Here is a 27,087-nt window from a genome sequence, read left to right as displayed (position 1 = left end):
AAGTGCCGAGTTCATAAGAAGGATTACTAATGTTAAGCAAAGTGAACACACTGCGATGTGCATCGCTCTCAGAGCCACTGCTGTTCAGGTAGGGCAAAGCAAAGGGCCTTTTGTTTCCCTCAATCACTTCTCCCATGTGACAGAAGCAGAGCTGACAGCCGAAGTAGAGGAAGGGTGAAAAAGCCCAGTGGACTGGGGGGCTACAGGTGCAAGAAGGAAAGATCTAGATCAGTGTTTCCCAAACGCTGGGTCTCCAGTTGCTTTTGGACTACAATTCTCATTGTTCCTGACCACTGGTCTTGCTAGCTAGGGATAATGGGAGGTGTAGTCCAAAAACAGCTAGAGACCCAGTGTTTGGGAAAGACTGATCTAGAGCCTTTCTTCCCACAAAACACTCAGATGATGACCATCAAATAGATGGACTTTTACTACAGGGAAATAAACAGAACTGAGATCTGTATGACAGTGAATTAGACTGCCTTGAAATATGGCAGTCTTAACATTCTATGAATTGAGTGGAAGAGACAATGATGGCTGCTGGCTTTTCTAGTGAACTCCAACTTTCCGAGACAACCTCCTACCTGGAAATGCGACCTTATGAACGAAGAGAATGGAAAGCTATTGATGTCAGGTGGCAGAGAGAGATCAGCCTTTGCTTTAACTTCCGGAGGGGAGACTTCTGTGACCTGATTAATTTGGGCATGGTGGTGATCTGCAAGACAGGAAAACACTAACAGTGTTAGCTCAGTTGGTGAGGCACACCCTTGTTTTTTTTATGTGGCTACTGAGATTAACAGGGATTTTTTGGGTGTCCAAACAAACACTAAGCAAAAGCAATAACCACAACTACTGTAGCTACAATGGGCGGTGGGGGGAGGGGGAAGAACCTAAGAAGTGCCTGCTGTATCAGGTCAATGGCCCATCCGGTCCAGCATCCTGTTCTAACAGTAACCAACCAGATAGCCAGAAGCGAATGCTTGGTGGGTTCTAGACTAGCACATTCTCAGTTCACAAAGGTTAGCCCCAGCAGTGTTTATGCCCAGAATCCTTTGTGACAAGTAGTGGTTCTATGGCAGACACTCAAGTCCTTCGGCAAACAAATCAATGGCAAAAGTATCTCCCCAAAGCTTGGAAGACCACTGCATGTATTAGCTATTACAAATTGTCAAGCACTGTCTGTCAGTACAGTGGTACCTCAGGTTAATAACTTAATTCGTTCTGGAGGTCCGTTCTTAACCTGAAACTGTTCTTAACCTGAGGTACCACTTTAGCTAATGGGGCCTCCCGCTGCTGCTGCTGCGCCGCCACCGCACGATTTCTGTTCTCATCCTGAGGTAAAGTTATTAACCTGAGGTACTATTTCTGGGTTAGTGGAGTCTATAACCTGAAGCATCTGTAACCTGAAGCATCTGTAACCCGAGGTACCACTGCATCTAATATTGAAATCAAACATTACTGGCTAGTGATCACTTAAGCAACTGAACTGCTGAAACAATATTTATACAAAGAGCCCTGCTTAGATCAGACCAAAGACCTATCCAGGCCAGCATTCTGTTCCAAGAGTAACCAACCAGATGCCACTAGGAAGCCCACAAGCAGCAGGACATTATGTAAGGACACCCTATGTAAGTTTACAAGACTTTTTTTTTGGAGGGGGAATTTATTTCAGCTCTACTCTAAAGCATAACACGTGTGAAGTGTATGGACTTTAGCAAAAAAAAAAAAATTAGGAGTCAAAGGCTCTCTGCTCACCTTCAGCCAAACGGAGTAGGGCAGCAAGCTCAGCAGGGATTTCTAGCCGTCGAACATCCTACAGAGGAAATGAATCAAAGGGGTGGTTTATTGATTGATTGATTGATTGATTGATTGAATAACTTTCCCCCTCTTTTAAAAATTAGCCTTTTGTTTTTTAAAAGAAAGAAACTCAAAAAGATACAATAGCAATCTATCCCTTCCATAAACAACTTAATAAACTAGGGTAAGTGGGTGGGTAGACTTGTATGAGCTGCTTCCCCCCCCAAAAAAGAACCCCAAGATCTAGAATCCAGAGCGAGGTACAAAAGTCATGCAGTTAGAATGGAACAACAGAGTGCCTCTCTGAGCACACTCAAAGCGTTGTTATTGAAAGCAGAAGACAGATGTTTCCACTTGATAAAAACTTCCATATTTAATACTTATGCATTGGTGTATGAATTCACCCTTAAGGAAAAGGAGAAGAGGAAAAGACACACCATGTTCTATGTACAGAGGACTGTACCTGCCGGTGTGTTTATGTGACAAAATCCAAACGTGATTTTCAAAGACCGCCCACTTCCCATGCAGTTAACGACTGATTAGTGATGTGGGATGCAGAGTTGTATGGTAAAGAAATACAGTGTGATGACCCATCGTGATACGAGTGGCAACTACATTTGCAAAAAATAATAATACCTGGACGGTGATGCCTCATCAATGAAAGGGGCTTAACAAACACATAGTCTCTGCTATCCACTCGGTCTTGCTAGATATAGATTGAGGTGATATGTCAGGCTTCAAAAATACGTTTGGGAAACTGATTTGAATACAGAATTTGAAGATGAAGTTTGGGAAGCTTACTGGAACAAACCTACAATCGCTACAGCATCTAATCAAATTCAAGAATGTACAAGGTTGTACACAGATGACACCTTTACGTCTGCACACATTTCACACATCTCCACAACTATTGCCCATTACAACATTCAGTGCCGGTAAGTTTGACATGTTATTTACAATGTAAAGCTAAGATTTTAATGGAAAAACCAAGATTTTAATTATCTTTTAATAAATTGTCACAGGAAGGCCTTCTGGAGAACAAATGAGTGCTTTTTTTTTTTTTTTTGCAAGAACAGTTTTAATTTCTTCAGTAGTAGCACATTTTGTGGCTGTTTCAGTCTAGCCTCAAAGCAGTTCAGTGTTCAAAGCAAACTATCCTCTCAGAAGCAATATAAGGGGGTGGGGTTGTGTTGGCCACCTGCTGCGCCTCAGCTTTTTAATTTTTTTTTTATTTAACACAATAAAGCAACATCAGAAACAACAGTTGGGAGTACAAACTTGTCATTTGACCAACTAAAATAAAAGCATAGAATACAAGCACAGCTGTGCTTTATTCCTGCTCAGTTAAAAGACATTTAGAAGCATTAATTAAATTTCCTCTCATATTAATGCTCTCCACAAATAAACCCGAGTTTCTGATGGCTGCTTTAAGTTCCTGTTCCAGTTTACACAGGTCAAGAAAGGCATCTAAGCCCCACCAAATTTATCTTTTTTTTGCAGCTCATCTAATTACTCACCCAGTGAGCTATTCTGACAGCTTAACCAACACAGGGCCAATGCTAATAGGGTATCAATTGCCCCATTACTGCAGAGATATATTTTTCCCCAAAGACCAGCTCCCAGAAGTCTCTAGCATATCCATACCCTCCACCCAGATTTCAATTAACCCTTTCATTGCAGTTCCCAGCCTGCTTCTGTGTGTCCTTGCAATCACCCCGGTCCACCTTCCTATTCCTTACACTTGCATAAAATACCAGAGGCATTACAAAAGGTATTCACAGGTCAGATTAGGGAGAAAGGAAAGGGGCAGCAAAGACCGATGTACGTCTATGCAGTTAACAAAGTTGCAAACAAATTCCATACTATTTGATTTTTTGGAAAAAAGAAAGAACAAATTCCTATGCCCCACAAATAACCCAGAGATGCATTTTAAATAAAAGCACACATTCTACTCATGTAAAAACACGCTGATTCCTGGACCATCCATGGGCTGGATTTAGAAGGCAATTGGGCCGAATCCGGCCCCCGGGCCTTAGTTTGCCTACCCATGCTCAAAAACCTGCCAAGTGGAATCACTTTCAGTGACTCTTGATTATTTGCTTGTTTACACTCCACCTTTTCTCTGAAACCAGGGCTCAAGGGGGCTCACAAAAAATAGAATGAATACAGACAAAACACACACATAATTTTTAAACAATAAGCTTTCATATATTTTAGCTATTAAGCTATCCATGGGATTAAAACAATGTAAAAAGCATATCTACTAAAATGCTAACCTTTAAAACAGGCACATGCATAGTGGCAGAAGCTGCATCTCATTTGCCACAGGCATAATGTAATGGGCACCAACAAAATGTGATAATTGCCTTAACACAAGTGCTATCTTGAGTGACCGTCATGTGAATCACTTTAAACCAATGATTAACAATCACACTAAACCAATCATCACAGAGTGGAAAGATCAATGATTAAAGTCACTTGGCAATACCAGAGCTTGACAACACCAAGAGGTTTTGCTGCCTAAAGTGGAGCCCAATAGCACCCTCCCCCCACAATAGGGTCAACATTTTAGGAAGGCTTCTTGCAGCATTCAGACCCCAATCTCTGCCTCTATTCTCCCTTCCTGAGTTCTGCTGCCACCTGGAGAAGGTTGCTTTACCATGTTGCCTTTTGTGGCAGGGCCCTATTAAAACAACTGTGAGAGAAATACCAGAATTTTCAATTTGTATCTGCCCTAATGTTCAGAGGATTAGGGCGTTGCCAGAACCTGGGCATGCATGTACATCAAAGAACTCTGCTTTGTGCTTGCTAAATCTGCACACACAGCTGTGCCAGTATTCCAGAGGGATAAACAGATCTTTTGTAGGGACAGACTAAGCACAAAGAGTTCTGGCAGCACCTTAAGCACCGATATGTTTTGACATTGGTGTATCGGCACTGTAACTGCATGATCCATCTTATAACTGCAGGCACCAATTTCAAGAAAGTCGACACAGAACAGGGCAACTTGCTGCCAACGCTGTCTCTGACACAGTAGAGACACCAAGGGTTCAACTAGACAATATGTCAACTCTGTAACTGTGTCCTTAAGAGCATGGCATTTTAAAAACACACACTGTCAGCCTGCAGTGTTGGAGTCAGATAATTTTAGATTTCGTACTTAGCGGCCTGATGTGAGGACCCTCTTTAGATGGCAATTAGTAAAAAGGTAACGACTATTAGGTCCAGTCATGACCGACTCTGGGGTTGTGGCGCTCATCTCGCTTTATTGGCCGAGGGAGCCAGCGTGCAGCTTCCGGGTCATGTGGCCAGCATGACTAAGCCGCTTCTGGTGAACCAGAGAAGCGCACGGAAACGCCGTTTACCTTCCCACTGGAGCGGTCCCTATTTATCTACTTGCACTTTGAGGTGCTTTCGAACTGCTAGGTTGGCAGGAGCAGGGACCGAGCAATGGGAGCTCACCCCATCGCGGGGATTCGAACCGCCACCTTCTGATCGGCAGGTCCTAGGCTCTGTGGTTTAACCCACAGCGCCACCCGCGTCCCAGATGGCAATTACTTCACTTTAAAATGTGTAAGTGAAACCTGCTGCATTTGTCAGACCCCTCCTGTTCTTTCTGGCGAGAGGGACCCTGGACTTCTGCTGTGACAGCATCCCTTCCAGCCCAGCTGCCCAGTCCAGACCTTTGCCCACCCCCCACCCCACTATGGTCTCAATCTGGACTGAGGCCTCCATACTGGAGATTTACACAGGGGAAAACATCTCCCATTGAAGTGAATGGTAGTTATTCCCCATGCAAACCGGGGGTGTCAGCATAAAACTCTAAAACAAAGCTTTGGTTTCACAAATGTTATCAGGCTTTGCCAGATTATACCCTGTATTTAATTGACATACCATTTTCCAGACACCTGCGTTCCTCAGCACCTTTGCCCAGTGACTCGTTCCTCTGTAATCAGGACAGGATAAAAAAAAATCATGCATGCTTGCAAGGTGTGTTCACTGACAGACTATCCTTTGCGCAAAAGAAATTTCAGCATTACCCAAGGATTGCTACTAGGAGCTGTGCTTTTTAGATTGTTTATAAATGATATAAAGGTTTGGGGTGAGCAATGAGGTAGTCAGGTTTGCGAATGATACTCAATTGTTCGGGGTGGCAAAGAGCTCCAAAAGAACCTCTCTGAACTGAACGAAGGGGATGCAAAACAGCAAATGCAATTCAATGAAAACAAGGGTAAAATGGGTCTGAAGTGGACTTGATTTTTTATATATATTTTTAAAGTGTGGTGTGTATGTGTATGTGTTGTAGCAATAACCTAATAAAAAGCATGTTAAAAAATATAAATAATAAATAAATAAATAATAATTATTATTATTATAGTGGTACCTCGAGTTAAGTACTTAATTAGTTCCAGAGGTCCGTTCTTAACCTGAAACTGTTCTTAACCTGAGGTACCACTTTAGCTAATGGGGCCTCCCGCTGCTGCTGCGCTGCCAGAGCACGATTTCTGTTCTCATCCTGAAGCAAAGTTCTTAACCCAAGGTACTATTTCTGGGTTAGCAGAGTCTGTAACCTGAAGCGTATGTAACCTGAAGCGTATGTAACCAGAGGTACCACTGTATTATTATTATTATTATTAAAAAATGAAGTGGAGATGATTGACCAGGAATACGACCTGGGGGGTCGTGCCTGATAGCTTGATGAAGATGAACCCATGTGAGGCAAGGTAAATTCCATGCTAATGATAATTAGGGATGAATTTAAAATAAAATTGCCACAGATCGTATTGATATTATGACAGCGTATGCTGCAACCACACTTGGGGTACTGTGTACGGTTCCAGTCACCTGAAAACGGGTATTATACAGCTGGAGAAGGTTCAGGAAAATCATCAAAGGGATGGCACAACTCCTCTGTGAGGAAAGGTTGACCTTTTTAGTTTAAACGAAAAGGTAAGAGGAGACATGATACGGAGCGGTAAGCTTATGCATGGTGTGACAAAACTGCCCAGAGAAAAGTATGCTCCTGAATACAAGTTGATGGGAATCAGAGATGAGGAGAGAGTTGTGGCACTCATCTCTCATGTCCTTATTTTTGGGTCTTTCCATAGGCATCTGGTTGGCCACTGTGAGAACAGGGTACTGCACTAGATGCACCACAACTGGCTCGATCCAACAGGCCCTTTTTATGTTCTCCTTATGATAAGGGGATTTGAATTCTCTTGTCAATCTAGATGATGCAAATCTCCCTACTGTAAAGCAGCAGCCAATGTGGCGTCCTCCAGATGTTTTTAGCCCAAGCCAGCATGGTGAACAATCAGGGATAATGGGAGTTGTAGTTCAGAATATCGGAGGGCGGGCACCACACTGGGTACCCTCGCTGTAAGGTATAGCAACTCCCATCTCTGAAGGTGCGACTGAAAACCAAGGCAGGCTGAGCTCTTTAAGACTCTTTCACTTTCCCCTCCTTTCTGGTTTGTTTCACAGACCTTTCTTATAACCCTGTTAAACCCTACAATCGGTAACCCTGCACACACCACAACATCATTGTTGTAATGTCAGGGCAGGAGACACTGTACTTTCCCGTGTATAAGACGCCCCCAGGTATAAGACGACCCCTATTTTTTTGAACCCAGAATTAAGAAATCAATATTTTAAACATCAAACAAAACTTGGATATTTTAATAAATATTCAAAGCACCAGCACTGGCATAGCAACCTGGGGTAACGTGCCCCACCAGGAACCAAGATCGCCCAAAGTTTTTGAGTGTTTTTTGAGAGATCATTCAAGCCTGGCACCCGGGAGGGACAGTGGCTTGGGCGGTTCTGGCAGCTTGTTCACAGCAGCCATGGGGATGTAAGTAGTGTTTTCTTTAACCCCTGTGCATTCACCATCCATGTATAAGACGACCCCCAATTTTTTCAGCAAAAAACATTGTCTTATGCATGGCAAAATACGGTAACTCTTTTATTCCTACAATACAATTATCCACAGATGTTTAACCAGAATATGAATCAATGACTGTATAGCAATGTCCTTGGCAGGACACATACAACTTTATTTTCGGGTGGGCCCTGTACCCATGGTTCATCAAATCCAGTATACTGTTTCCAACTGTGGCTAAAATCAGATGCTTCAGGAAGTTTTAACAGCATGGAATGGGAGAGGGTAATGCAATTCTCTACCCAATGCTATTTAGTCCCAGTTATTTAACTCTAAGCTACATTAGCATTTAACATTACGAACGTCCTATATGACAAAAGTATACAGTACTGCGCTTGGAAAATTTAATCACCTACCTCTCCCCCTGTCCTTCCAGCTGCTGGAGAATGCAATTTTAAACCAGCCCATGAAGGTTCACAGCTGAGTGTTTATTTCTCCCCAGAAGGACATATAGAGTGGCAGAATCATAATCTCCTATCCGGCTTTGTCTTTCCCATATGTAACCGAAACATTTGCTGAGCCCTGTACAATGGCACTTGCCTGCTCTTCCGTGATCTATGGAGTATCCTTTCTCTTCCTCCCCACTGAGTGCAGCTGTGTGGCTGTTGCCACTGAGCAGCCAAAAGGAGCTACAAGGGGGCACAGCCCAGGTTAAGGCTGAAGAGGGCTAAAGTCCTCCCAGTGTGGAATGACAAGGAGAGGGAGGTTCTGCAAGTCTTAACAGTGAACTTTGAGACCTTACACTGTTGCGTTTTCTTTCCTAAGTGCCGAGTGTATTCATAAAGTAAACACTGAGGGCAGGAATGATGAAGCCAAAGCACAGCTTTGTGGTGGTTTCCTGGGAAAGAAGAGCCGGGAGCTATTCAGGCTGGGAAGGACAGGTGCACAGCACATGCTCAACTCAGGCAGAACAGCAGACTAGGAAGCCTTGAACTACATGCATATCACAGAGCCTCCCAGGACTTATCACCACACACCTGGCAGCCATTTTCCTGGTACTTTCAGAGGCAATCCTTGCCATGGCTTTTGGCCCCCTGAGCCAAAAAAAGCAATTTAGCCAGTAGCATTGGATGGTACACCAGGATGATGTTCTCTGCTTATCTGGGAGTCCCAGAGAACAGGTGGAAAGGTGTGTCAGAGTTTCTCATGTTGACCTTGTACCTTCCCACATATTAATTGCATCACATTTGAATAAGCCAGGGTTCTTCGTAGTTCCTGGAGATCAAGGCTGCCTGTGCTTTGCATGTAAGACACCTGACAAGTCTCATTTACAATCAGGGGTGGGGAACCTCAGGCTGAGACACTGAATATGGTCCTCAGGCCTTTCTATAAAGCCTTTAAGACTCTCCCAAGCCCCTTCCCAGACCACAATCTTCACTGGCCCTGCTCTGTGCCCTCCTTGAACACACTTGCCTGAAGTGTGGTAATGCCTCTTACTTTCTAAGATAAAGAAAGTGTGGTGGCTGTACACACTTAGCATTCTATTTTAGAATCAATGGATACAGAGTACAGTTGTACCTTGGTTGTCAAACGCCTTGGTACTCGTCCGTTTTGGCTCCTGAATGCCGCTAACCCGGAAGTAAGTGTTCTGGTTTGTGAACGTTTTTTGGAAGCTGAATGTCCGACGCAGCTTCCACGGCTTCCGACTGAGTGCAGGAAGCACCTGCAGCCAATCAGAAGCCACACCTTGCTCGGCGAACATTTTCGGAAGTTGAACCGACTTCCGGAATAGATTCCGTTCGACAACCAAGGTATGACTGTACTTGTATTTTCTATGTAGTCCTCACACAATCTACGCCTATTTCATATTTTTCTTCCCTAAAAATGCTCACTGAAAAAGTGGCTTCATTCCAAAAACAAAAGCTCAATGCAGATCCACACTGCATTATCTCGCAGTGAGTCCATTTTACAAAAGATGTAAAGGTAAAGGACCACTGGACAGTTAAGACAGGTCAAAGGCGACTATGGGGTGCGGCACTCATATTGCTTTTCAGGCCAAGAGAGCCGGTGTTTGTCCGCAGACAGCTTTCCGGGTCATGTGGCCAGCATGACTAAACCGCTTCTGGTGCAAGAGAACACCGTGAGGGAAGCCAGAGCACACGGAAATGCCGTTTACCTTCCTGTCACAGTGGTACCTATTTATCTACCTGCACTGATGTGCTTTCAATCTGCTAGGTTGGGAGGAGCTGGGACAGAGCAACGGGAGCTCACCCCGTTGTGGGTATTCGAACCACCGACCTTCCGATTAGCAAGCCCAAGAAGCTCAGTGCCACCTGCTCCCTTGCAACAGATGTAGGCAGCTCTGGTGGGGAGGTGTATCCATACCCGCTCAGTGACATTGTTGAGTAGGCATATACCACATTCACACTGGCCACTTCCTTCTCCGTTCACCTGGGGCATGTACAGCAAGCAAAAGGTTCCAAATAACCTAATCAAAGGGAAGGTTTTTCAAACATGTATCCAGTAACCATACCCGCCCCTGTGGATGGCAGGATCCACATTCAATTTACGCAGAAAGCAGCATGTTTAGGATGAACACGAATGATTCCAGATTGCAAAAAGCGAACCTTTTTTGTGCTGCGAACCAGTTAGCGCCCACACGCAGCCCTAGTGTATGCATAGAAACCTCTGAACGGAATGCAGCTGGCTATACAAAAGTGATGGTCACATTTGTTGCTCCACCCACTTTTGCCTCTATCCATCTTCACCAACCAACAGAATGAGGCTACCCACAGGGTTACCATGACTGCCCCTGGACTGAAAAGCAGTCCTCATTTGCCGGTGCCCAAAACAAAACTATCGTTAGAAGGCGCTCCCCAAATTAAAAGCCCAGGGGTGGGGGGTTGCTTTTTAGCCAGAATATACATGCTTTAAAAAAAAACAACCACCAATGACAATGAGCGCTAGCCTCGGTTTCTTTTCCAAGTTTCATCTTCTCCCGAGTCATGACTGCTGGTGAAAATGCTGAAATTTTCTAGTATAGTAACACCAGTAATACCCCAGCACTTGTAACAAATATTTTAGAGATATAAATGAAGTTGTCAGAGCACAGCAGACGTGTGTTCAGGGTGTTTCTCAAAAGATACACACATGATTAGTGCTCACAGCCGTTCTGGGAGTTGGGCACACATTATTCTGGACTAACCTCACACAAAGATTGAGACCACCTGAAAATTCCAGTAGCCAGATGTGGGTGACACAGGTCCAAACTGGGCTACTCCCTAGGCAAGTTTTTGGAAATACATTACAGAGACTCTTACTCTAATCTACTGTGTCCACTAAAAAAGCCACCTTGGATCCATAGCTAGTTGCATCCTCAATTAAAAAAGCTTCTTGATCAGGCATAGGCAAACTCGGCCCTCCAGATGATTTGGGACTACAACTCCCATCATCCCTAGCTAACAGGAACAGTGGTCAGGGATGATGGGAACCGTAGTCCCAAAATATCTGGAGGGCCGAGTTTGCCTATGCCTGTTCTTGATCTTAGCATATCAGGAAGAGGTCTTCATTCAACATTCCAATCTGATGCACAACTTTCTACATGAACAGAGTTTCAAAATAAATAATTAAATGACTCCATACGGCTCCTAAAGAGGTTCAGCCCAGATTTCTACCATTCAAATCGACCACAACATTCTGCCCTGTGTATATAATGGTTACAATCAGGGCTTTTTTTCAGCCAGAACTCGCTGGAACTCAGTTCTGGTACCTCTCAGGTGGGCACCATTGTCATTATAACAGAACAAGGGAGGTGTTCATGGTGAGTTTCGGCACCTCTGTTTCCCCCCCCCCTCTTCCACCAGTCCTACTTTGTCAAGGTGATGTCTGCTCTTCGCAATAAACACCCTCTGCTCACTCAGAGAGATATTTACAGTTCTTTATTAACATATGTGCAAACAGCCACAGTTCCTAATCATGCATCTGAATCCGAGGAGTCAGATTTGGGGAGTGGCTTCCTTTGGTTCCTTCTCCAACATAGCAGGCGTGGGAAAGCACCGCTTCCCCTTCTGTTCCTGAACTTCCTGGTTGGTGACAGGGCTTTTCAGCATCAGAGAGCCCTGTATTTCCTTTCTGATTCTCCTTGCTCTGATACTCCCCCTTCCCTTGCCCCAAGGGCGTTCCCTCTCTGTCCCGTGACATACTTCCAATAACAGAATGCCCTGAAGTGCGTGAACAGCATGTGGATAGCCCACACAGAGAAACTGCTTCTCTTTTCTATTATCTTCTGCTGGACCTCCGGACAACTTCGAAGTACGACCATCTCCACTATCATTCACTGTTGCAAGCATTAACTTGCTAACTTGCCTTGCTTTCTGTTGTTGGGACCTTGTCTAAAACGTATGTGCCGAGTATTCCCATGTCACACTGTTGTTGTTGTTTAGTCGTGTCCGACTCTTCGTGACCCCATGGACCAGAGCACGCCAGGCACTCCTGTCTTCCACTGCCTCCCGCAGTTTGGTGAAACTCATGCTGGTAGCTTCGCGAACACTATCTGACCATCTAGTCCTCTGTCATCCCCTTCTCCTTGTGCCTTCCATCTTTCCCAACATCAGGGTCTTTTCCAGGGAGTCTTCTCTTCTCATGATGTGGCCAAAGTACTGGAGCCTCAGCTTCAGGATCTGTCCTTCCAGTGAGCACTCAGGGCTGATTTCCTTAAGAATGGATAGGTTTGATCTTCTTGCAGTCCATGGGACTCTCAAGAGTCTCCTCCAGCACCATAATTCAAAAGCATCAATTCTTTGGCGATCAGCCTTCTTTATGGTCCAGCTCTCACCTCCATACATCACTACTGGGAAAACCATAGCTTTAAGACATGTCACACACAATCCCTCAAATAAAACCTTATAGCAGAAAAGTATATTACCTATTGCATTGCCAATTGTCAGTAACCCTATTACCTGGTATTGCCTCCTCTTATGAGTCAGTGGTCTAGAGACGAGCATGGCCACCCCAAACCGCATCAGGGTCTTCTTCAATCTTTGGTACCGTTTCCTGGAGGTTACAAAGAAAAGGGGAAGTCAGGAAACAAGAGACAACTGTGAGAATGTGGTGGTGGTGGGGAACTTTCTAGCCAGTCCCACTGAAATCAGTACACATGATTGCACCAGCACTGAATGGAGTTTGGCCTTTCATTTAATGCTAAAAACAGTTCAGTTCTGTGGCCTTCAAGCCTTCCAACAGCACTACAACCTTTGCACTTTCTGACCTTGCCAGGTAACCCCGGAAATGAGCCTGGATGACCAAGGCCTTCTCCTTAAAGACCTGGAACCGCCTACGGTTGATGAGGCCTCTGAGATTGCGTTGAAGGGTAACAATCGCCCAGCTCAGCTTTTGATTCCATCTTCTCTCTAGCATCTGCCTCGCTTTTTCCTTCAAGAACACCTGGGTGGGGAAAGGAGGCAATAAAGAACACTGCTATTTGCAAGTGAATAGCCCTAATTATTACCTACGCCCAAGTCTTCAATGACCAATTTGTCAAAGACTATGCAAATAAATGCATCTAGTGGGCGTTTATTTCATATTTACTGTCTTTCTCCAGTCGAGCATGAAGAGTTGCTGAGGCTCAGTGTATATATTTGATTTATACCAAAATATTTATTTTACCAGTTAGCAACTAAAAGAGCCCATTTAGGCTAACCACCTTTTGCAGCCTAAGGGCAGCATTCCTTTTGGGCAACCTCGAAAGGACCACATGCCAGTGGTGAAAGTGGGTAGAGCAACAAATGTTCATTTTATCTCTGTACAGTTAGTTCCAACACACACCCTCTATCCTCCATTCAGATAAGAGCCACTATCAGAGTGTAAGGACACATTACAGGCAAAAACATTCTCCAGAGTGGCTGGGGAAACTCAGCCAGATGGGCGGGGTATAAATAAATTGTTGTTGTTGTTGTCATCAGTGAAGGGTATGGCCTGATAGAGAGTCTTAGAGGGCCAAAATTGGTCTCTAAGCCTGGAGATTCCCCAAGCCTCTAATCCAGTTGCCCCTTTGGAATCGAGAGCCTTTGTAGTATAGTGGCCAGAGTGTTAGACCAGGACCTGGGAGACCAGGGTTCAAATCTCCACTTGGCCATATAAAGGATTAGGCAGTCCTTGAGATGCCCTGGACCCAAGTTGTTAAGGACCTTGTAAATCAATATAAGAACCCTGAACCTGGCCGGGTAGCGTATGAATAGCCAGTGAAAGCTTTTGAGTGCCGGAGTTACATGCTGGCGATAGTTGTTGTCTCCATCAACTGTCTACCCGCAGCATTTTGCACCAGGCCAAGGGTAGCCCTGTACAGAGCACATGGCAGTGGTGAGAGTCACGAGCTTACCAAGAGAATGCACCCCCCCCATGAAACCAACAGCATGCACACGGCCTTTCATAAGTTGCAGGGAAGAGAATTGCTAAGGCACACCACCTTGGTGACTCCAATCTGATAGAGCTCTGAGAGATCTCCCACCACCTGTGAAAGCACTGCGGTGCAGCCATCTCTCTCCTGCAAGGAGTTCTGCCCTCGGCCAGCCAGGACTCCATACCTGATGAGCAGAAAGGAGACAGAACCATCTGCTAAAACTCCTCAGCACAGGGTGTTACAGAGAAAGGAAGCAAATCCCAGCTCTTTGGGAGCCAGGGACAACCTGTCTATTGAGCATTTGTTCTGATTTGTTTGCATGGTGGTTCTATGCTTTCCAGTGCATTTTTCCTTACCACAAAGTTCCAGGCTTTCAGAAACCTCCCTCTTTCCCACCCCTCCAACTCCCTAAGGTCAAATGAAGAGTCTGCAGAGAATGTCCAAATGTAGGATCAACTGCTGTATTTTCTGAGTATAGTTCCTATAGTCCGGTATAACACCTGATTTTGACCCTAGAAGTCTTTTCCAATTAGTGTTCTAAAACATTTGAAGTTGGCTGTGACAGCCGCTGTGTTTTATTGCCCCAACTGTTTGGTTTGGCGTGCTTGATTTACCATCGTTATTGCATCTTAAATTGTTATTATGTTATTGGTGTGCCTTTCTTTTACAACGTTGTGTTAAAATAGGAGGAGGGACAAGTAACAGGCTCACCTGATTAGGAAATGACGGAATGGAATGCGGATGGGATAACCTTCTTTCCTGATGCATATGGCCTCCAAAATCCCAGAATGCCTTAGCTGAGAAGCCACGTATTCAGTATCGAAGATGTTTGGCACCTGAAGTTTAAAGGGAATGGTCTCAATTAGCCAAATAAAGAAGGGAACGAGTACAAGACACAGAAAGGCCGCTGAAAAGAACCAGTACCTTGCCGGCTCCCCCCACAAATTACATCTGTGATCCCGGGGCTTGTCCACATCCGAACAACATGTGGATATTCCTGTGCTGCCCTGGACATTTCCCCTCTTTAATTGGAGGTCTTTTCCCAATTCTGACTTTCCAAAGATTTCAAAGGAAAAACACATTTAAAGGGGGGAGAGGTCAAGGACAACACTGGAGTGGGGAGGATATCATATGGACACCCCTGCATTAAAGGGATGGCTACCCAAATGGCTTGTGTCAGGGCAGCCTATGTAGAGTAAGACACCAGCCCTTCTTAGGTGTTATAGTCCACATGATTACTATTTACAGGGTGGCTGAGATTTTGGATACATGAGAGGGAATATTGGTACAAGACCTGCAATGAGCAAAACAGTTTCTCATCTAGCTTCCAAATACAGTCATACCTTGGGTTAAAGTTGCTTCAGGTTGAGCATTTTCGGGTTGTGCTCCATGGCGACCCAGAAGTAATGGAACACGTTACTTCTGGGTTTTGCCACTTGCGCATGTGGAGATGCTCAAAATGACGTCACGCACATGCACAGAAGTGGCGAACTGCAACCTGCACACGCACAGACGCGGGTTACATTCACTTCAGGATGCGAACGGGGCTCTGGAATGGATCCTGTTCGCATTCAGAGGTACCACTGTATACGTAATTTGACGCTGTTTCTAGCAGAGGAACTAGATGGACATCTAAAGTGTCGTTTGTTTTTACAGCAAGTTTCTAGCCATCAGAATACGAGGGGTGGGCTGCCAAAACGTTACTGTGCTCAGGAGCAGACTTTCTGGTCATTGGACAAGCATCCATGGAACTGCCAATGGCAAAAGTTGATGGACGCTGTAGTTCAGCAACACCTGGAGACCCAGAGGTTCCTAACACCTGGGTTAGAGCATGTTTTCACAGAATCAAAGAATTGTAGACGTGGAAAGGACCACTAGGGTCATCTAGCTCAACTCCCAGCAATGCAGGAATCTTTCGCCCAATGTGAGGCTTGAACCCATGACCGTGAGATTTAAAAGTCCCATGCTCTACCGACTGAGCTATCCTTGAGCATGTGTATGTAAGAACTTTCCATTGATCTGCATAACTCAGCCGGGGCATTGTCTTGGTGGCATCTCAAAGATAGCCTCAGGTTATACATTCCAGCCCTGCAAAGACCAAGTCTTACCTTTTTGGAATTAGGCTTGATGCACCGAACAAAGAAAATGTGGCTCCTGTAGGATAGAAAGAAAAGATGTAAAGTGCGTCCATTTTAAAACAACAGGAGATGTGGCTCCAAACTGATTCTCCATCTTCAGAACCACAGCTCAATGAACGGGTGATCAGCAGTTCACTCTTTGACCTCGCCTTCCCACAGGCTTATGCTCTGTGCCGGGAGGTGGCAACACAAATTGGTGGTAGCACCACCACCTTCCCTCACCTGTCTAGCTTAGCTGTGAGATCTTGCAAGGAGTGCTGGAATCTAGACACTAACGTAGAAGCTTGATGTGTCAGCCCTTGGACTCTAGTTCCACTCCCTGGTTCTCTCTGGTTCATCTGCTGTTCCTTCACTTTCTCAAAAAGGTGGGACACCAGCTTCAGAGAGGTGGACAAAATAAATCAAAGCTTCAGAATAAACTTAGAACATTTAGTTGAAACGTTAGCATGGAGAAGAACCAGCTCCCTCCATACTCCGCCAATGAAAAAAGCAAAGGGCAGTTTTCAAACAATCCAATAGATCAACAAATAAAACTTTATTATAGCCTCTTAGAACAGATGTCCTTTACATAAGGTTCTACAATTACACAGTACAGTGGTACCTCTGGTTAAGAACTTAATTCATTCCAGAGGTCCGTTCTTAACCTGAAACTGTTCTTAACCTGAAGCACCACTTTAGCTAATGGGGCCTCCCGCTGCCACCGTGCCGCCGCCGTGCGATTTCTGTTCTCATCCTGAAGCAAAGTTCTTAACCTGAGGTACTATTTTTGGGTTAGTGGAGTCTGTAACCTGAAGTGTACGTAACCTGAAGCGTCTGTAACCCGAGGTACCACTGTATCCTTTATATATAAAAGTTTGATCAACCAGTGCTGCTTATGCAGAAGATGGAACCATAGCTGCAGATGTTTGCGCCAGTTATAAAATAAATCTAAAAGTAAACCAACTCCTCTCTGAAACAAACAAACAAACAAACAAAACAGAGCTATCTTGGAGCAAGGGAGTGTCATGTGAAAGCATATACACCTCAGGAGTGATTTTTCTATCCACCAGGAAACTGGTATACAATTAAGTGTCTCTTGATGTCTACCAATACCGCAGCACAAATAAATTAGTATCAGACAGAGCTGTACGTCTCTTGACTGTGAGATCATAGGAATAGTCTGCACTGCAGAAGCATAATAATTAACCCAAACTATTTGACTGTACCTTGTGGTGGCTGTGGGAAAATATCTCCAGGACCTCTGGGCGTAACAGATCATGGTTTTTATTCAGAAACTTGTGGACCTGTAAAGCCAAATTCCACATCACTACGTTAACAGAGCTTCTGAGGCTGCAATCCGATACCAACTTTCCCACTTACCTAGGAGTAAATTCCACTGAAGTCCATCAATGGGACTTCTAAGTAGACATGTTCAGGAGTGCACTGTGAATCTCCTGTCAGTAAAGTTCTTAGTTTACTTGCAATCCTGATTTCTAGTCTTTTCTGAGGAAGCTCTTCAGCCCTAACTCTTGACTTGTTTTTGCAGATTAGAAACCAGGATAGCTGCCTGTGAAGCTGGAGGTCCACTATCCAGTCAAATAAACAATTTTGCCCAACCCAAATCAAGTCATAATAATCAAGTCATAATTTCAGTTCTATTCCCCCCCCCAAAAAAAATTGTCTAGCCCTTCTTTTTCTAAAGAACCATTCAATACAATGGACAGCATTCAAGTAAGTTGTTGCATGCCTGAAACAGGAACTAGTCTCACAATGGGACTTCCCACTCCATTGTCCCGTAAATCTGCTCTGGAGGGTTGGAGAAAAACCAAAAACAGATTTAGGGAAATAAGACAGGGCGAGTCTTATTGAGCGAGGGGACCTCATTCAGTGTATGCATACCCCATTTAGCACTACTTAGAATTCTACTCTAGATAACAGATTGGAAGAGGACAAATTGAAAGAGCAGTACAGTGGTAGCTTGGGTTAAGAACTTAATTGGTTCTGGAGGTCCATTCTTAGCCTGAAACTGTTCTTAACCTGAGGTACCACTTTAGCTAATGGGGCCTTCTGCTGCTGCCATGCCGCCGCTGCATGATTTCTGTTCTCATCCTGAAGCAAAGTTCTAAACCCGAGGTACTACTTCCGGGTTAGCGGAATCTGTAACCTGAAGTGTCTGTAACCCGAGGCACCACTGTATGTATGTTTAGAAGGCACTTTAAGACCATTAAATTTGGGGTTGCAAAACTGTGAGCTCTTTGTACCCCCCTGCTGGGTGACCAATCCAGAGTGAAGAGACTGATACAGCCCAGGGCTCTTCCTTTGGATTACTAGCAGTAAAGTGGCACTTGCGTATGCTGCCATCCAGAACCTCACCAGATGAAGTTGTGGCAAACTGACGTGTCCTACTTCAGGCACAGGCAAACTCTGGCCCTCCAGGTGTTTGGGACTACAATTCCCATCATCCCTAGCTAACAGGACCAGTGGCCAGGGATGATAGGAATTGTAGTCCCAAACATCTGGAGGGCCAGAGTTTGCCTATGCCTGTCCTACTTGCTTGGGTGAGCAAAACTTGCCTTTGTGCTGCTTGAGCTAGGCAAACAAGTGCAGGGGATGTTGGAGGGGAGCAGGCTCCTATATACCTGGTAGGTAACGGGTCCTGCATAATGCTGCACAGTGAAGACAGGCAAAGGCAGCTTCGGCTTGACATACCAAGGGCTGTTGGCATGATGGTAATGGCACTTCTGCAAGAAGGTGTGGTCTGTGGCCTGGATAAGAAAGAAAACTCTCACACACAGCAAAATAACAACTAGAAGTTGGGCATTTCAGCTATGTGCATTTGGAAAAACATCCCCCCCCCCAAAAAAAAGAATGCTGGGCAATGCAATGTAGCCCTCACAGAGCTGGCATATACTTTAAATGTATAGTGCATATTCAGCCATTGTGTCACCATCCCCATGATGTGGAATTGTCTACCAGCCGAGATTTGGCAGGTATCCTTGATTTTGACTTTCAGGTATCTCTTCAAGACTTTTTTTTATGCTGACAGGTCTATGCTGCTGTTTGAAGCTGTTTTGACTGGCCAGCGATTGTAATGATTGCTTTTTTAATGATGTTTCCTTGCTGCAAACCACCCTCATATTGCAGTGTATAAACTGTGGTAGATAAATGCTTTTATAAATAAAAACAAACAAGTATTGATCAACCACATCCTTAGTAACATGTGGAGGTATTTTAAATGTTTAGGGAGCCAGACCCACAGATAAACCAATCTGCTTGTTATCATGCCATTTCAATAGGAATTGGGTTCCCACTATGGTCCATTGACCAGGTGGCTCACGGAGTGCCCATGAAAAACACTTAGAATTCGAATTCTATGGAAGTCATGTTGTAATACAATATAAGAAATAAAAGAAGCAATAAAATGCAATAAAATTCACATCAGCATCCAGCACAGAGCATTACATTTGACGGGGGGGGGGGGGAATATTACATGGCCCACCAAAATTCTCAGCGATTTTCAAGTGGTCAGTGGGAGGAAAAAGGTTTAGGAACCACTGCTATATGATACAAGTCCAATCTTATATTTAAGGGATTCTTAGTGCTAAACTTAAATTAGTTCCCCCCATCTGGTACCAAGTACAGTGGTACCTCGGGTTAAGAACTTAATTTGTTCCGGAGGTCCATTCTTATACTGAAACTGTTCTTAACCTGAGGTACCACTTTAGCTAATGGGGCCTCCCCCTGCCACCAGCACGCAATTTCTGTTCTCATCCTGAGGTATCTTAACCGGAGGTACTATGTCTGGGTTAGCGGAGTCTGAAGCGTCTGTAACCTGAAGCGTCTGTAACCCGAGGTACCACTGTACTGGACTGCTGCAAAGTAAAAAGACAGTCTAATCCTGTTTGCCACTTCTTTGTTCTCTCTACAGGAAAGGGAGATGTTCATGCTAATTCTGGAGAGAGGGAGTGCACTGCATGCTCAGCAGGTTGATGCCAAAGGTCAGCATGGCCAGGCATCTGCCAAGGGCCCACCCCACAGGAAGTGGGCCTACTGGAAGAAGCCCCCTGCACCTGCAGCAGTGAGGAAGCAGACTCACGGCAGGGAGGGTGACTTGACCAAGGCAACTCTCCAAAACCTGGATCTAACACCAGGCAGTGTGTGTGTGTGGAAATCAAGTGTCCTCAGAACAGAAGCTTCCTTTGGAGGAGAGATGTCTGAATCTCCTGCAACAAATGAATACCAGCTGAGCAGTCAGAAATCTAGAAAGCCCGGAATGCAAATATTTATTAAATAATGTCCACAGCTGTTCTATTTTATCATGCCTGCCAACTTCCAACTCTCTCTTTTTTCTTTTTCTTTTTTGGCAGATAGTCATCTCAAGAGAATTGGAAAATGCCTTCAAAATAGGCCAAATGACTAGACAACTGCACCAACACACACTCTGTTTAAATTATTAAGGTTTCTGCCAGAAGAGCAGTTGGCTTTTGAGATTGTCGTGTAGGAATCTATTAAATTTGGCAAAAGCAAGATGGTCGCCCCCTTGGCACACATGCTTGCAAACACATATTTGGAACAGCATATGCCTGTGTTGAATGCCCATAACACATAAACATGGTAGAGACCAGACCAACCCAATCAGGCTCCTTGACGCGCATCTGCTGGTGTTTAGAGATGAGTGTCTGTTGTACATACTTTGTGTGTTTGCTTTGTGGACGCGGGAGGCACTGTGGTCTAAACCACTGAGCCTCTTGGGCTTGCCAATTGAAGGTTGGCAGTTCGAATCCCCGTGACGGGGTGATCTCCCATTGCTCGGTCCCAGCTCCTGTCAACCTAGCAGTCTGAAAGCACACCAAAAAGTGCAAGAAGATAAATAGGTACCGCTCTGGCGGGAAGGTAAACGGCGTTTCCGTGCGCTGCTCTGGTTTCAGGGTTGCATTGTGCCAGAAGTGGCTTAGTCATACTGGCTACATGACCCAGAAAAACTGTCTGCAGACGCCGGCTCCCTCGGCCTGTAAAGGGAGATGAGCGCCGCAACCCCAGAGTCATCTGCAACTGGACTTAAGTGTCAGGGGTCCCTTACCTTTACAGGCGCCGATGTGTCACCCACGTTCACGCAGCAAATCTGATTAACAACTCTTGTCAAACTTTCTCTCTCTCTGTGTGTGTGTTGCTCACCAGATCTAGGTATAATCTACCTCTTGTAACACTTCAACAAAATCCAATGTAAGAAAAATAACATTCTGAGGAAGAGGCACTCATGAACCCTCTTTGAGAGCACTCATTTTGCTCCTTCTCTACGAACCATCAGTCACAAAAACACCCCCGGACCCGACATGCAAATATGAAAGGGATATCTAATGAACTCCTGACCTGTGATAGTAAAGTCTGATTGTCCAGGATGCACATAATCCCATGGGGCTTTGCAGCTATCAGATCCAGGCAGGACTCGCTGGGTATCTTGGACACAGGACTCCAGATGAGGTCTTCTTCTGCATACTCCTCCTAGTGGTCAAAGATAATTCAAACGAAGCCTGCATTCATAATATCAAATGTGTCTTTCTGTAAACCAGAGCTTTACCAAACTGTGTGCAGCAACACATTAGTGCGTCAGCTGCAGTGTGTGTGTCACATGAACACTCCCCACGCTCCTCCTGGAGCTGGAAAGGGGTTAGTTTAGCCTCTGGTTTGCTAGTAAAACTGAATTTGTTACAAAATGATGCATTTCTAAAAAGTGCATCACCAATATTAAAAGTTTGGAAAACTCTGCTGTAAACTATTTCTTAATCTATGGTTCGGGTATCTTTTCCACACAATACATACAAAAACACACTCTTTGTATAAAAACATTTGCATGAGAGGTAGGAAAGCTATGAGAAGACAGGTTGATAAGGAGGAGTCTGTTTTCATGATTCAGTGATGCTGGTTGGAGCCAGCTGTATACATATAAAGTCTTTGTTCCTTTATTCCGAGTGCTCACAAACTAAAAGACAAGATCTATGCATGAAATTGGCCCCAACCAGCCACAATGAATCATGAAAACAGGTTAAGGATTCAGACCCACGAATGTATTGTGAATTTTTTCTTTATCAACTTGTGTTTTCACAATTTCGCAATAACACAAAGCTGCCTCTGTGCAATGTAATGGTTCCCTCTTTTGCTCTTGGATAAGTTGTGCACCTACCTACATGTGCCTAGCTTTATATTTTACCTCCTCTTGGGTGATGACTATTCTGCTGAACAAGTGCTGGAGGTGTTCATTGGCAAAGTTAATGCACAGCTGTTCCAGGCTGTTCACCCCGAGATCCTGTGGATACAAAGAAAGACACAAACCTCTTTTGCTTCCGGTACACAAAGTCCACAAGGAAAGTGGCAGGTGGCACCTTGCATGAAGAAGAAAATGGCAACAGACCCTCATGGTCTCAGCATATAGCGCTAATCAATTTTAATGGCTGAGATTTGGTAGGACTCTTGCCTACAACCTGCTGGCCGTTACAATACAGTGGTACCTTGGGTTAAGTACTTAATTCGTTACGGAGGTCTGTTCTTAACCTGAAACTGTTCTTAACCTGAAGCACCACTTTAGCTAATGGGGCCTCCCACTGCCGCCGGAGCACAATTTCTGTTCTCATCCTGAAGCAAAGTTCTTAACCTGAAGCACTATTTCTGGGTTAGCGGAGTCTGTAACCTGAAGCGTATGTAACCCGAGGTACCACTGTAGTTTTGCCCTGGAAATACTACAAGTTTATGGATCTAAGAGACAGTCCATATGCACCTCCTCTCCTCTCCACTGTTCTTTCTGGTGGGCATTTGAATTTTCCAAAATTTCCAAAGTGAGAAGACAGTATAGAGAGAAAGAGATATATATCATATGTGCATTTGAAGCAAAAGGAACCATTCGTCAGTACTATTTTAGAACTATAGAGGTGTGGAGAGGGAGAAGCAAAACTGCTCTGACCTAAATACTTGTGAGGAGGGTATGCCACATAGTGGCCAGAGACAAGCCTTCATGAGTGCTCATTAAACCAATCATAACCAGATCTGCCCACTGTGTCCCAGACCTTCAATACAGACAAACTGCCAATGCTCCCAATTTTGTGCGGCTGCTTTGCAGACGATTCCAATGCCTACATGCCAACTGATCCTACATAGCAAATGTCAAGGGAGACTGCATGGAAAAGCACCTGCCAACGTATTTTCCACAAGCAATTTCAAGAAGACTTGTCGTCAGCATTCATGCATACACTAGCACAGGGCAAAAACAGAAAGCTGCCCTCAAAGACACTGTAAACACAGGAAATGACCTCAAAGCCATATATGTCAACAATGCCAACAGTGCTGTCCATTTCCAACGGGGCCAGCCACTCATTGATTTTCATCAGCAGCCACTCAAAGAGCAGGGAATACAAAACTTTGGCGATTGCATCCCTGAAGAAGTGGAGAGAGAGCAATTTTATTTTTAAAGAAAAAAACAGAAAATATTGTTATTTGGATGAAAAGCTAGCAGACAGGCACCAGACAGATAAAAGCCATGAAGGTTACCTGGCATCTATAGCACTTTCTACTGACAATGGAGTGAATATCCGGTCATAACATGTTTCCTGAGGAGAGAGAAATGTTAGATATAGAGACTGGTGGCATTTTAATTTCTCAAAATAGGAGCTTTTGGACAATTTCAATCACTTTGTATAATAAAGATTTCTGCTCAGGAGTCTTTGGAATACAAAAGCTCTAATATGACTCTGCATCTTTGTTCATTCTTTTCATCTGTAGGCATTCTTGTTTGTGCCCATAAACTGATATAATCTGCACCAAGATGAAAAACATGCATTCCCTTTCACCTTGTTTTGAAAATACCGTATTTACTCAAGTCAAACGCACCATCAAATCTAGCAAGTGCTTTTCACATTATTTTGCTTTATTGGCTAGAACCAAATTAAACATGCTTAATGCGAGTGAAGGCTTAAACCTGAACCAAACCGAAATCACAATTTGACTGTTTGATTATGCTCCAGCTAGGAAAATCAAGGAGTTTATTTGTTTTCCTAAAGACGTTTACATCGACATATAAAAAAAAGAGTGCTTGCAAGATAGGACAGTCCTACGAATGTACAATAGATGGCACAGTGGAGCCAGCTACCAGTAGACATTCTTTTCTGATCCCACTGCAGATAAACCACAGGGAAGGCAGGCAGATAGGTTCTTCTATCTTGTTCCCACAACACAACACAATCCATATCACTTAAACACAAAATCCTCCTCTGTGAAAAGCATGAGAAGAAGTAAGACGTGCCAACAAGAGAAAGAGATGCTCACAGTGACTCGGTGGGTGATGGCCCTTTGAAGAAGATCTGCTGAAATATGCAGCAAACTGGCAACAATCTGGATTTCCGTTTCACTGGGGATGAGTGCAAACTCAGAGGATTCTTTCTAGATGGTCGTGTATACAAAGAGAGAGGAAGATATGAAATGAGGACATTATTTACACCAAAATTTCAATCCTTAAGACATCCAAGAACACAGACCGCACTGTGCAATGTAGTCATTTCACAGGGTGTCAGTATTCCTAAAACTCTTCAGATCTTCCTTAGTTTTGGATTAGGTTACCTAAATCATCATCTTCTCTTGCAAATGCCTAACTGGAGATTAGAACACATTGGGTCTTTTTTGAGCATTTATTCCAGTTTCTCTGTGGGGTGGTTAGATGACAATAAGCATCTGTCTTGATCTGAAGGCATTATGTATCTTCCTGTGGTTAACAATTATTTAATCCCACACTTTTCAGTACATTTCCTTGTCAGTTTCCTAACTGCAAAAAGTCTGTTTTTTGGATTTGTTGCACTAGAGCTCTTTAATGCACTTTTAACTGTGCAATCCTAAGGTTTTGGTTAGCTCTAGAATCCCCCTGCTGCCACACACAAAATACTGACTGTTCAGAGGCACCCTAAATGGAAAAAAAATGTCCCAGGGCCATTTCTACTGGGCTCAGGTGGTATTGCTAATAACACCTTGATTTTGCAAAGATGCAACATACCTCACAGGATGTAAAACAGATGTTTCCCAACTGCAGTATGCCAGAGAGCACTGCCCAGATGGAGTTCAGCTGGTCACTGGAGAGACCTATTGTCTGGAGAGCCTTAATTAAGACCAGAAAATCGTGATCATCCCGCTTTCCTGGAAGCTCACACACTCGGCCCTTGAGAGTCAACACAAGTTTGCATAGTTAGGAATGAACTTGCCCTGGGAATACTTACGCTTCCTGGTAGGAAGCCCATAAACTCTGGATTTTTGTGAATGAGGGGCTATTTTCAAAGTACATACCGTATATTTCGCCCTATAGGATGCACTTTATCCCCTCCAAAAATGAAGGGGAAATGTGCGTGCGTCCTATGGGGCAAATGCAGGCGTTCGCTGAAGCCTGGAGAGCCAGAGGGGTCGGTGCGCACCGACCCCTCTCGCTCTCCAGGCTTCAGGAGAGCCCCAGCACCAGCCCCACAAGGTCGGGGGACAGCGGGGAGGCGGAACGCCACCATCCCGCTGTCTCCTGATGTGGTTTGGAGGCTGACAGCGGGGAGACACGTGCTTCTCCCCGCCGCCAGCCCCGCAAGCTCCGGGGACAGCGGGGAGGCGCAGCGCGTCTTCCCGCTGTCCCCGGACCTGGTCTGAAGGCGGGTGGCGGGGAGAAGAGCGCTTCTCCCCGCTGCCTGCCCCGCAAGCTCCGGGGACAGCTGGGAGGCGCAGCGCGTCTTCCCGCTGTCCCCGGACCTGGTCTGAAGGCCCAAAAAAACTTGGTGCGTCCTATGGGCCAGTGCGTCCTATGGGGCAAAAAATATGGTATTCTACAATGTGAACTACACCCATTGAAGGGTTTCCAATTCCACTTAACTCTAGCCTAAGCAGCAGAATTTGTTCTCATGTAATGAGCACCTCAGGGACGCACATGGCGCTGTGGGTTAAACCACAGAGCCTAGGACTTGCTGATCAGAAGGTCATCGGTTCGAATCCCCGTGACGGGGTGAGCTCCCATTGCTTGGTCCCTGCTCCTGCCAACCTAGCAGTTCGAAAGCACGTCAAAGTGCAAGTAGATAAATAGGTACCTCTCTGGCAGGAAGGTAAACGGCGTTTCCGTGTGCTGCTCTGGTTCGCCAGAAGCGGCTTAGTCAGGCTGGCCACATGACCCGGAAGCTGTACGCCGGCTCCCTCGGCCAGTAAAGCGAGATGAGTGCCGCAACCCCAGAGTCGGCCACGATTGGACCTAATGGTCAGGGGTCCCTTTTACCTTTACTTAATGAGCACCTCACATTTAATCGCCTTCCACACAAGTAAGGCACCAATGGCAGAGACCTATTCATCCACCTGGGAAGGGATGTTGGAACAACAATGTCTTCAGTTGTTTCCAGAAAGTGCAAGAGCGGGAGCAGCCACCCTAAAGCCCTGCTTCAAGTTACGGTACTTTGGAGCTTCTGAGCTCTTTGGAACATGAGGAAGAGGTTCTCCCACAGACTGCAGTGACCTACTGGGTGTATAAGTGGCATATTGTAGACTGGGTATATAACTATTCCACATCCTTCCTCTTCTGGTCTATTAAAGCTTCTGCATTCTGAAAGTGCTAAAAACTGCCTTCTGTTGGATGCCATTCCACAGCAAGGATTATCTAGGTATAGAGTGAATTTCTTGGGGGAGTTGCTTTGGTTTGTTACTTTTGTATGCATTTTGTTTCAGCTGCCCTGTGATCCTCAGATGAATGGTGGTATGGAAATTTTTGACAACAACAAGAAGAACACGCTATTACTTCCGCAAGCCCTCAGAAAGAGGCAGGTTAAATGAAATTGCATCGATATGAATGGGTCAGCCTGCCCATGAGATATTTTAGTTCAGATTTCTTTTTCGAGTCCAGTAAT

The 27,087-nt window shown here is 44.8% G+C and overlaps 2 protein-coding genes across 3 annotated transcripts in view; both read right to left on the bottom strand.

The window, feature by feature from the left end:
* The window catches only part of LOC128407492 (unconventional myosin-XVB-like), a 70,018-nt gene extending 48,331 nt beyond the window's left edge, over positions 1 to 21,687 (bottom strand). Inside the window, exons 1-11 of one of the 2 annotated variants that reach the window (XM_053375901.1) lie at positions 21,560 to 21,687; positions 18,829 to 18,954; positions 17,416 to 17,493; positions 16,433 to 16,587; positions 16,181 to 16,226; positions 14,784 to 14,908; positions 14,139 to 14,256; positions 12,942 to 13,117; positions 12,634 to 12,727; positions 1,753 to 1,810; positions 582 to 712 (exon numbers count right to left, since the gene is read on the bottom strand). In XM_053375901.1, the coding sequence (XP_053231876.1) occupies positions 582 to 712; positions 1,753 to 1,810; positions 12,634 to 12,727; positions 12,942 to 13,117; positions 14,139 to 14,256; positions 14,784 to 14,908; positions 16,181 to 16,226; positions 16,433 to 16,587; positions 17,416 to 17,493; positions 18,829 to 18,954; positions 21,560 to 21,595 (1,143 nt within the window). In that variant the 5' untranslated portion in view covers positions 21,596 to 21,687. Of the gene's footprint in view, positions 1 to 581; positions 713 to 1,752; positions 1,811 to 5,688; positions 5,741 to 12,633; positions 12,728 to 12,941; positions 13,118 to 14,138; positions 14,257 to 14,783; positions 14,909 to 16,180; positions 16,227 to 16,432; positions 16,588 to 17,415; positions 17,494 to 18,828; positions 18,955 to 21,559 lie in introns of those variants that run through there. The other variant, XM_053375902.1, reaches the window with a different exon arrangement.
* The window catches only part of LOC128403574 (uncharacterized), a 24,922-nt gene continuing 19,506 nt past the window's right edge, over positions 21,672 to 27,087 (bottom strand). The window contains exons 13-17 of the mRNA XM_053368458.1: positions 25,221 to 25,382; positions 24,503 to 24,616; positions 23,729 to 23,787; positions 22,398 to 22,493; positions 21,672 to 21,691 (exon numbers count right to left, since the gene is read on the bottom strand). Coding sequence (XP_053224433.1) covers positions 22,481 to 22,493; positions 23,729 to 23,787; positions 24,503 to 24,616; positions 25,221 to 25,382 — 348 coding nt within the window. The 3' untranslated portion in view covers positions 21,672 to 21,691; positions 22,398 to 22,480. The remainder of the gene's footprint in view (positions 21,692 to 22,397; positions 22,494 to 23,728; positions 23,788 to 24,502; positions 24,617 to 25,220; positions 25,383 to 27,087) is intronic.

The sequence above is a fragment of the Podarcis raffonei genome, chromosome 2 (genome assembly GCF_027172205.1).
Source record: "Podarcis raffonei isolate rPodRaf1 chromosome 2, rPodRaf1.pri, whole genome shotgun sequence".
In the NCBI taxonomy this organism is placed as follows: domain Eukaryota; kingdom Metazoa; phylum Chordata; class Lepidosauria; order Squamata; family Lacertidae; genus Podarcis; species Podarcis raffonei.
Note: the sequence above shows the minus strand (reverse complement) of the source record. Positions and strands in the feature narration are given on the sequence as shown.